This window comes from Cololabis saira, chromosome 5 (assembly GCF_033807715.1).
Source record: "Cololabis saira isolate AMF1-May2022 chromosome 5, fColSai1.1, whole genome shotgun sequence".
NCBI lineage: Eukaryota > Metazoa > Chordata > Actinopteri > Beloniformes > Belonidae > Cololabis > Cololabis saira.
Genome location: NC_084591.1, coordinates 26,310,934 through 26,322,753, shown reverse-complemented (window position 1 = coordinate 26,322,753; position 11,820 = coordinate 26,310,934). Strand labels below are relative to the sequence as shown.

At 39.1% G+C, this 11,820-nt stretch overlaps 1 protein-coding gene across 2 annotated transcripts in view; it reads right to left on the bottom strand.

Annotated features, from left to right (window-relative positions):
* Positions 1-866: 866 nt before the first annotated feature.
* The window catches only part of tspan9a (tetraspanin 9a), a 229,208-nt gene continuing 218,254 nt past the window's right edge, over positions 867-11,820 (bottom strand). For both annotated transcript variants that reach the window (XM_061721380.1, XM_061721379.1), the window contains one exon: positions 867-5,874. In XM_061721380.1, the coding sequence (XP_061577364.1) occupies positions 5,803-5,874 (72 nt within the window). In that variant the 3' untranslated portion in view covers positions 867-5,802. The remainder of the gene's footprint in view (positions 5,875-11,820) is intronic.

Here is an 11,820-nt window from a genome sequence, read left to right as displayed (position 1 = left end):
CAAGCACAGAAAATCTTCTTTAATTATTTTGTCCAGTTTCTTGTCACATTTTGTGTGCCACAACAACATTTTTGACTTCAAAATGCTCCACACATTCTGCTGCTGAAAGGCCACTCCAGTACCCCTTTCTTCTTGACCTTTTAAAATGTGTGCAGAATGTGCTTTTATGTCTTCTTGCTAAAAAATGCATGGACATCTCTGGAAAAGATTTTAGCTTGAGGGCAGCATAACATAATGTTCCTAAATCTCACTTTAAACAGAAGGAAAGCAAAAAGAAGCTAGAGTACGGTGCACAAGTGTGCTGTTTTTGCATGTGAGGTCACATCAATGACCAATTGCTACTAAGGAGCTCAAGCTTTAAAGAAATAATGGATTAAGTTAAGAACAGATAGCAAATGAAACCGTCAATGCACATAAACAACATTAATGCTGTTCAGGGATAAATTAATCACCCTCATCGAAACAAAAGCCTTACAAATTTAGGTTAATGCAATGAATTGTACTGTTGGATGAGACAGGGGACAAAAAGTAAAATGTTATAATAACAAGCAGGGGAAAAAAATCCACAGTTGATTACTTTCACTTTATTTCAGTACATGTCACTCATACAAAATACTGTACAAAGGCTAAAATATATATGTGGATATTTTTGTTTTGCATAGAAGAAACAGTGATGAAAATCAAAATTCAAGGGTGGAATGGCAGAATAAATTGTATTCACTGTCATACAAAGGCCTGGTGATAATTAGGACAAAAACAAAGATCAGTTTGGATTCAAACATACTCTACTCCTAACTCCAACATGTTTAAACTTGAGACACATTGCCAAAGGTTTGCACTTTCATCATCTTCCTTTTGTTCTTTAAAAAAAAAATCCCTCGGCTTAACCTGCCGACTACCATTAGCCCGTCTTCAGGAAAACTGTTTGAATTTCATGGTCTTACATCGAAAACATGCGATCTGTTGCAGCACTGCGTCTCTTTGCTCCTCATGCCAACTTCTCAACCCCCCTCCACTCAATGGGATCAGAATCACTGTTTAAATGTGGCCTAAATAATAGATAGCGACATAAAAAGGGAATAAATCAGAAGCATCGAGTCATTAAACATGAAAGGCAATGACTGTACGGTATCATGAGACTTTTGTGACACACTTTCCTTTATTTAAAAAATAGTTCATTTCGAGAATAAAGAGAAAGTAGTGCACCAAGGAGTATATTGTAAATGTGTGACAGAAACTCCACAGGACAAGGTTGGCAGGTATCAGATAATGCCACCCATCAGAACACAACATCAAACACACCAGTTCTGGAGCAGACATTTCCACTGCTTAGATATTCATCTTTAGAAGGGTAGAAGGGTTAGAAGGGGATTACAGAAGTGATACATCCAAGGTGGTAAAAAATAAAACAATTTAAATAATAATTAAAAAAAATTGTACATATCCATATTTCTATTTTCCAAGTTCCTCACAGCAGACAAAACCCAATTACTGCAGGTGCATTCTTTCTTCACCATCTATTTAGTTTACTGTGACCTCTATTGTGAATGAGAGGGAATATTTTATGCTCTTTAAGAAAAAAAAAGGAAAATGTGCTTTACTAAAAGATCAAAAATGAAGACCATACCGAAAAAAACAAAATAAATTTACATATAATTTACATTGGTTGTGGAGCTGAAAGGGAGAATCCCCCCCCCAAAAAAAAAGCAAATGTAGAAAAATAAGAGAAATGAATAACACAAATTACACATGGATGACATTAGGGTAAAAGCGCATTGGTTATTAAAAAAATTAATTAAACTTTCAATGCAAATTTATAGTTGGCAGGGGTAAAGACTAACACTGACAAGTTATGTCAGCTGTAAAATAACAGTATTTACATATGAGGATGATGATATGGAGAGACATGAGCTTTGGTACGCAGTTTCAAATATGTTAAGTATTAAAAATACTTAATGAGTCTGAGATTAGTAGTTTTCAGAGAAACATTCCAGATTTGAAATGCATGTCCTCATCTAATTTAACTAGAATAGCCAGAAGCATTTGGCATGTCTTTTGTGGAGTCCACATGATGCTCTATGCAAAACCTTCCCATCAATTCCAACGTAATCATGCAGTGTTAAAGACAGAAAGATATTTAAGCACCTTGGAGAAGAGCACTGGGAAAGAAAAAAAAAGAAAAACTTAATGGTGTCATGTCCCCACGAAAGCGATGGTTATCCTCTCCAAATGAAAACTAAAGGTGACAAAAATGGCCCACAACAGAAGCAACAGCATACCGTATAAAAAACATTCAAAGAGCAAAAATGATGTACAAAAATGATCATAAAAGAACAGTTTTCTTTAAATTGGCATTCATGCCTACATTAAAAAACACAGAGGAACACTGACAAAAATATGAAAACTGAGTGAAATCAGCCGGGGGCAGAGAGTTACAGGCGCTCCAGGTTGGGGCTCTGAAGTATGATGTCAGATTTGGAGACATTTCCTGGATTTGTTTTATTTCTACTGATCATGTTTTCTCTTTTATCATTTTTGTTTTAAATAACTTACCCCATTAAGGTGAAAAATTGTAACACTGAAATATTTACCTTGGTTTTCCTCTAAACATCCCTATCTACGGTTAAGATTCAATGCAGCCTGATTTATTTAACAGTTACAACAAATCTGTCTATGACCAATCCCGAGGAAAAAATATACTCTACAGATACTTTGAGCTGTCCAAAGAGCGGAGCTGTTTCTCTGTAGCGTCAGGACTGCCAGCGTCTGTATGTAGTGCCAGGTGTCTGCAGAACAGGGCTGTAAATAAGGGATGTGTGTAGAATTTGTGGAGGCATCCAAGCAGAGGAGACGAGACCACTTGTGCCTGCGCTATACATCAACAGCTGTCATGTTTCCCTCGTGGACACAACAAGAAGAGTTCAAGCATATGCGTTTCACAGCCAGCAGGGCTATTTACACATAACAGTCAAATCTGCCGCTCGCCCAGCCCTAAACTGTTCCTCAGATTAAGTAATCACAAAACCAATTAACAGAAGCCCAGGGCATGACTTCTAGAGAAGGCATGAGGCAAACATTTTCCCTGGCTGGAAATGTGACTAATAAGTGAGTCTTAGAGGGTTATTTTCCTTTCTTTGAACAGAACAGTGATTGCAGTTAAACTCTCCATCCAGAGCAAAATTATTTTCCTTGCAACAATTCTGTAGACTAAATTTAGTGCGCAGTCACTTCCAGCCATATGAGGCTCTAAAAGCTTTATTTGTCATCTGCTTCGGCAGTGTAGGCTGTGAACGCTGGACCTATGCAAACTTGCTGCCTCTGGAAAATCACAGTTGGAAAGGTGAAGAATTTTTTTGGGGTATATATGTATAAAAATAACATAGAAATATGGTATAAAATAATGTATGTTCATTGGGTTGCATTATCAGCATCCGACATACGTTGGAGCCCGTGTTGGGTGACTGACTTAAGTGAAAGGCAAATAATACCAGTCTGGCAGCACCGTTAATTTGGTCTCATTCTAGCTAACGTGTTCTGGATGAACAATAAAAAAATAAATAAAAGGGATAAATAATCAAAGAAACAAAATGAGACACATGAGGCAGTCGTCCATGAACCGTCATAACTGAAACAGCAGGAAATCTAAATAAAGACACTGCAGAGGCAGACAGGGTGGAAAAAAAGAAGATATGAGCCTATAAAATTTAATGGACAGATGATTTTATTTTATTCTTCCTCTGTGTATTTGATCCTTGGTGTTTAATATCCAACCAACCCTGCTTTAGTTCCCCGCAGAGAGCACTCATTTATATTCTTGTCAGCATTTCTAAACTGACTTTTTACACTTTGCGGTGATTTGTAGACACATTGCAATGAAAAATGATTGCTAACAAACTGAGGGTGCTCACTATTAATAAAGCGGTTAATATGGTTGAACTTATGAGTTGTTATTTACAACTTGTCTTACCTGTTTGCTTGTTTTATTTATGCCTCATTCATCATTTGACATTTTTCAAGTGTCAAATTGCAATTACCTTGCAGGGTATAGTAAGTAATAAACGTAAGCCTAATACCCATAGCTAAAGTGATTACTTGATACCTTTAACAACCGGCTCATATCACTAAACCTTAAGAGATGTTGAGCAGGCACACTGGAGGGCTTTCTGTTTAAGCCAGGAGCAGATGAAGGGTATTTTCAGTCTAAGGGTGGTAGGTTGATGCTCAGGCCTCCTGTGGTGCATAAATGTGTAAACAGACATAAACAGACATGTCCTACAGGGCATGTTGCCATACCTATCTGCCTCAGCTTTGATCTACCTACACTCCAGCCTCCCCCTTGTCTCTGAGCTGCATAAAAAGCAAGCTTACGTAAAATATGAGAACTTGCAAACCAGACGTACAAGTGAATTCTGAGAAGGAATGCCAATGGAGACGCCGCCTGTACACATGGAGCATGAAACCCATTGCTTCCTGACACTTAGGAATAGAATTGCATTGAAAGGAAGAAAAATAGAGGCCGTGCCGAGTTCCCTGCCACAGAGAGAAAAAATGAGGAGGGCAGAGGGAATGGATGAGACCTTAAAGAGAAACCCTCTAGCTGCCTCTGCCAACAATATTGATGGCTGCATTGAGACAACATGTCTGCTCTGTTTTTGGCCCACTTGCCCTTGCCTCTTAATGTTCTGATGTGTGTTCTTTCCCCTCCTCTGCAGCTTGGACTGTGTGGTTAAATGAATACACACACACACCCACACAATCTAGACTCAATGTAAGAACTTTTCACCCATATAACTTCAGCTGACAGGGCTCATGGAGCCCTAATAAACGGCCTTTTAACCCTATTTGTGTTTGAACACAGGGAGTTGGAACACTGGTGCCTACGGGGCCACTATGATCACTGGGAAATTTGTGCATCGAAATGTATTATTTAGAGGTTACTGCAAAATCTGATATGAAATGAATCCACTGGTGAATCTTTCTGCTCACATAATGTTCCTCCAGGACACTTCCTTTACTCAAAACTCTATATCTCAAGTGAAAAAGAAAATTATGATATTAAAAACAAAAAAAAACAAAACACAACCTGACATATCTGTGCCCCCACAGCAACGTCACATCAAATACAAACTCAGACACTTACACACTGCACATCTGCGAGCTCATTGCACTGATCTGTTCAACACTTACATTCCACAGGATCGCTGATGATATACATACAAAAATGAAATAAAACGAAACGACAAAAATGGCAAGAACAGATATTTCAATGAGGGTGGTGAAGTAAAAAACTAGCATGCCATTTTGCGTCTTTATTTGTTTACAAGGGGAAAAAAAGGGGTGGTTGTTTTTAATAAACATAAGGGAAAAAAAAAATCTCCACAAGAGATGGAGGGTATTTTCAGTTTTATGGGTTCTCTTTACCACCGACAGGCTGTGTGGGCAATAGTAAAGTCTTCGTTGTCTCACAATCCATCTTTCCTTCCAGATAATTGTTAGTCCAAGCAATTAAAAACAAAGAATTAAGCAAACTCAAGAGGAGTGCCAACCAATGGGATTCTCTTTCTTGCCAAAATTAGGTGTCCCTTCTGTTCCAGTTGTGTTTCTCTTTGGCAAAAATGAATGAGAAGAGGAGAGAGAGCGGAAAGGGGCAGGAGCGCAGCTGGAATCTGTACATGGCTGGAAGGAGAGCAAAGGACGTTCTGCAGAGGCTGTAAAGTGATGGGGGGGGGGCAGGGATTTGTATATCAGAGTCTTATCCCATCCAGAAGTTGGGCTCCTCTCTATTTGGTGCCTCTGCCCAAGTTAGGCGTCGTACTTCTTCCCTGTGCGGTGAATATGGTGGAAGAGTGTCATGGAGAACGCCATGCCCAGGAGCTGCGGGGAAAGGAAAAAGAGATTATGAATTTGAGAACTGTGCGTTAAAGTATGTGAGCATGTGTGTGCAGTCTACTTGCTGACGATAATGCCTCGGGTTGGGTTGGGTTTTAAATGCACAGTAAATCCTTTGGTGGATCAGACACTTCTCTGTTCATGCTCTCGAATGACTGGATTCTTTATGGTGCAAAAACGTACAGTGTGCACAAGCATCAACTCAATTAAGTAAATTGAGATGCCACTAAATCAAAGTAACTAGCTATCTCTTTGAAGTTTCCATTACCCCCAATGCTTCTACATCAAACAGTCACAAGGCTGATCCTAAAGCCATTATCTCAAAAAGTTCAGATGGCAGGGAAAGTATTGTATGTGGCAGGTTTTTTTTTGGGATAAAAACAAAAAAAAAGCAATGTGGAGCCCACTGGGGATTCCCACAGTGGGTGATTAGCCTGGGAAAGCTGCTGGTTTCTCTTTAGTTTCACTAAAAACCTAATTTGTAGAGCTCCTTGAGAGGAAAATCCCACATTAAGCTGCTGTCAATCAACACATGAAGGACAGAGACAGGTAAAAATCAATCTAAGAAGGATGTAGAACCACTGAAAACCGCCATCAAACCAATTCGATCATCTACATGCAGACAATCTGGAAAGCGTCTGTTGGGTGTTTCATTCAGCATAAATTTGACAGCTGTTCCTGGAGCACTACTAAAACATAACTAAACATCCATCCCTCCATCCATCCACCCATTCATAACATGCCGATTTTTTTGAATAAACGGATGAAATGCAGGTTTCAGTCAAAGTTGAGGTTTGGTTTTAATCAGGGTCTGAAATTAATTTTTTGACTCAGTTGCCAAGTGCACAGATAGATTAAAAAAAATCCACCAGCCAGTGTGTGGTTAATTGGGTTTGCGCTCTCTCTTCATCTGTCTCTTGTCGATGAGTGTGAACAAAAGGATCAAAATGACTGTTCCAATGCCAACTTTTAAATACATAAAAAGGTTTACTACAATAAAAGAAGGCATACAGTTTTCTACCGGCCAAAATAATACAGTTTTTGTGTTCCATTTACATTAATTTACATACATTTCATTGAGATAAAATAAAAAGTTTCAAGACGCAGTTTCAAGACGCAGTTTCATGTACCCTCAGCCCCTTTTTACATTGGCAGACGTTTACATTTGCCCACGTTTAACACTCGAATCTAGTGTGTTGCCTGTCCATATTACATTATGCGTTTTTAGATTAGATCCGGTTACTATCCCCTGATGATAAATGCGTATTTGATCTGCGTTGGACACTTGCCGTGTTGCCTTCCTGGTGCCTGAAGGCGAGTTGGGGGGGGCGAGTCGGAGGCGTTATCGAGTGGTACTACGTAACATGACGGCTCGCTGTCTGTTTGTTTGGCCTCTCTGGCTTCACCAACATCAGAATGGCTGATGCAGGAGATGAAGCGGGTGGTGGATCCATGCTGAATAACATGGGATTTGCTAGCGACTTCTCCAAAATCGCGTTGCAGAAATATATGACCAGAAATCTCCCTCTGCCACTCCTGCTGTTGTGTTTATTGACCACAAATAAGTTCCTTCTTAGACTTTTCAGTTTGTTAATGGCCCGAGTTAATGGGCCAAGTCTGTCATTTTAGTGGCCAGGTGCAGATTACGGTTCTGTAATATGCTGATTTATAACATCCACAGCTTTGAGGATGAGGAACTCGCAGACATCCTCGTCTTGTCATCAACAAATCCCACCCACTACTCGCCAGTCAGTTCTGTTTACATTAGTCCTGACCCGCGATGAAGTGTACCCTCAGAGTACCCTTATTCGTGGGACCAGCTCGACATGCCATCCCTTGTCACTTAATGTAAAAAGGACAGGCAACACGTGAAATTTGAGTGCTAAACATGGGGTATCCACCAATGTAAAACGGGCTATTAGATGGAAATGACAGATATAACTGGGTATCCTCCATGTAGCAGTAATAGGAAAAACCATGAGAAGGGATAACTGGGTCCAGGGATGAGATTTACCGTATTTAACAGTGATACGGGGTCCCAGCACAGAGCCTTGTGGCACTGCTGCAGAGAGGTGATTAAGTATGGATGTTTGCATTTGCCATGACACACCGAAAGAGTGTCTTGTTCAAGATTAAAAAAATAAGAATGCTTTGCCTGAAATACCCCTTTTCAAGAGTACGGACAGGAGGATATTGTTAATTTTGCCATGCGATGAAAGCGTATGCCATTTCTATTGTTGACAACAATTAACTGGCAAACATTTCTTATAATCTTATTCTTATATTTTATTTTTTCCACAGTATTGTGAAAACACAGACCCAGATTAGAATAAAATGATCCAGCTCCTCCAGATACAGCTGATGAACAGAGCTGTACAAACATGTTGAAAGGGGAGCTGTGGTACTGTATGTCTGTGGTATTTTGACCAAAGCTTCTCAGAGACATTTAATTAAGAACTAGATTCATTGTGCATGTTTGATAAAGTATGCCTCCATTAAATAGTTATTAATTTAAAAAAATGAAGAACCACACAAAAATAATATAGTATAGTGTATAAAGTTGAGATACAATAACATTAGTGATCACCTTTTAAAAGTTTGTACAGAGCAGCTGTCTGACTTCAAATCCATACAGGATTAAAGCACCAAAATTAGGCAGCGATTATAAGCCTGCGGCACTTTGTTGTCTATTATGAAAACATTTGAGAAAAATTCAGACACTCAAATCACTTCTAGAAGAAGATGCCATATAGCCCCTGGTTTATATAGTCCTGCAACACCAAGATGACGCAAACGATTTAGTATAATTGGTTTTTACCGACTTTTATTGGGTCCAATCTTACTTTCTCCTTTATTAGTTTGGGTTAGAGGCAACAGTGGAAATGTGCAGCAGAATACGTCTTAATGGCCTGTCCTGTGCCAAGTCAGAGAGAAAAAAGGCCCAAGGAGCCCTGACTGACCCTTGTCACCAATTATGTGAGCTTAGGTTACTTCAACCATGTCACAGATGTAATCTTCCAAGATGTGGAACAGTTACATTTAAGAACTAATTTGTTCCTGCTGATACCTGTCTTTTGAACAACACAATGTATCTATGTTTTTTTTGCTGAATTGTGTTTGTCAGTCTTGATGGTGATTGATTTTGAGTGCAGGCTGTTCAACAAATTGCAACGTCAGCCTTTAAGTTCCAAACTCCTTCTACAGACTTTAAAGGATGTGCACAATCTTATGAAACCCTACAAAGAATGCCACCTTGCTCTGAATGAACTGTGGATCCAAGGATTAGGAGAGTAGATTCTCGCCTCCCCAGGAGCACAGTCACAGACATATCAGGGTGTGCAGGGGAAATACAGAAAAAAGGATGCTCAAAGAATTAGAATGCAAAAAGGAATTAGAACTGCAGGGGATGATGCACAGAGTAAACACCAATACCAAGAGATTAGCACATAAATATAAATATGCATGTATAAAGAAAATACTGTACCAAATTATACTAAAAACAGCAGGTGGCTGTTAGGCTGCACTCATTTAATTGGTGTGTGCAACAACATGTGCCTTAGGGTTGAAAGAGAAAAAAAGGATTTGTCAGGTGCTTTCGAGTATGTTAGGTACAGGAGATTGAATGGGCAATGGAAAAGAAAAAGTGCTGCACAGACAGCTATTGCTGACGAAGTTGACCCAGAAAAAGGCCTCGTGTACAGAGTTGTGAAAAAGTTAAATCAAGGAGGTGCAAATGAAGCAAAACCCAAGACACATTGTGAATCTGGTACTTTGATGGAAATTAAAAACAGACAACCATTCACACATATTCATGCCTATAAGCGCAACAGAGCAGTTTGAGCAAATTAATTCACTGATTTCACTCTGTTGTGGAACCTAGTTATCATCACACAGTCTCCACAATCAGGTGATTATATGTAAGCTGTGCAGATAAAAGATGAACTGATTAAAACAAGACAGAAGAACACTTCCACGTTTTTGAACCACCCTTTGAATGGTTCAATCAGACCTGTTGCTAATCATTTTGCATCACATTGGTTATCAGCGAGATTCTGACAATTGGGAGACTGATTAACAAATTACATTTTCCTTTAAACAAAATCATTAACTCCAATCCTGGGAAAGCTCCAGGCAAAATTGAAATGAGCTAAATGTACCTTTGTACTGTAAATGGAATAACGAGGCAATCTGCAGGTCTGTGTTGTCAGTGTTAACTATTGTTTTCAGTCTGCCCACCTCTGTTATTAGTGTTTCTAGCATTAAGCTGGAGAGTTGAGGCAATGCAAGGAAACCAAAGAAAAATCTGCCCTTTAAGCTAATCTGTCTCTTAATAGTGCCATCAATTCTCTTGCACTGACCACAAAACTCACATAGTAGACAGTTTTTATATGTTCTTAGTCTTGAATCTGTGCTGAAACATAAGAACCACTATGCTGGAACCAATGTTGAATAATGGGGAGGGATTGGATGGTTTTTGTAAGTCAATTTCACATCCAATTTGTCACTGCAGATTTAGAGATGGCCTTGTGAGCATCAAGAGCAGCAATGCTCTGGTGGAACATTGTTTAATTTACTTTAAAGTCATGCTGTATTTTAAAAATGTCATTTATCTAAACGAATTATCTCATTATTATTATTATTATTACTATTAGTTTTAGTCATGAGATTAATTCTTTATTTGCACAGCACAATTACAAACAATGTAATAAAAAAGGGGACCTGGGAGTTCATTAATTTTTACTGATGAAAGTCGGATCATCCTTGGTCATAAAAATCATCATTGTCTGTCCGAGGGTTTTCACAGTCACTACGGAGTAAGCCAATACATGTCAAAGACAGATCAAATATCACATTTTAAGCAGTTACAGCTTAAAATGTGATCAGTAAGATTTTTACACTTCTATAAAACTCTTCCGGAAACGTTTCCAGCTGCAGCCTTTTGGAACTAGTGGAGACAGAAGCGGGAGTGCTGGATGATATCTGACTATACTGAATCATATGCAGGCAAAAGCAAGCTCAACAACACCTTTGAGCTGAGCATCAAAACTGAAGATAGTATTAAATATAGAAGGATATTGATTCAAAATAACCCCTGACCTCCTCTAGAGATAATCAGGGCGAAATGTTTCTGCTGGCGAGGTGTGAGCATAATAACCCACTCTGTCTGCAGCCAAGAGAAGGTCATTAGTCACATTAACAACTGGGGGGGAGGGCGCTACTGGAGGGGCTTGTCCAAATTGGATTTTATTTGCACATGTCGTGTTAAAGCATAGCCCGGTGCCTATGTGCAGGCCTATGGGCAGTCACTGAAAAATGAATCTTTGGATGCACAAGGGAACATGCAAACTCCACACAGAAAGTTCCCGGCTGGCTATTTTTTGATATGAAAACATAACCCCCAAGTCCACTTTACTCACAAAAAGAAGAATATGAAGGAAAAAACAACTTGTCTTGGGGGATGAAAAAGGTTCCAAGTTCAGGACCAACCAAAAACAAAAAAGATAATAAAACAGAGAAAAAATTCAGATGAATCTGACTACTTATTACACAGAGACTATAGCAAAAGAAAAAGAAAAAGAGGGGCAGACTTCCTGGTGAGTTCTGACATCTGTCAGAGCTGGAATAATCACACAACTCTTCACATGCGCAGTGGTAATTCAATGCCAGCTGGAGCGCACATCTGTGCTGCCACAGTCTGAGGCGAACCAGTAAATAACGTAAAAATACTCCAGCGGCCCAATTTTTCCTCACATGAACAGAAAAAAAAAAGTGTTTGTTCAGTCTCGGAAAAAAAAGATGGACTAATATCAAAAAGGGAAAAGTCTACCTGAGGAATATAGAGCCTTTATCTGCAATCTTTAAAGTACTTTTTTACATTCAGTATCCCGGCGCTAATATCTTCTGATGACTTCATATCCCATACTACAGCAA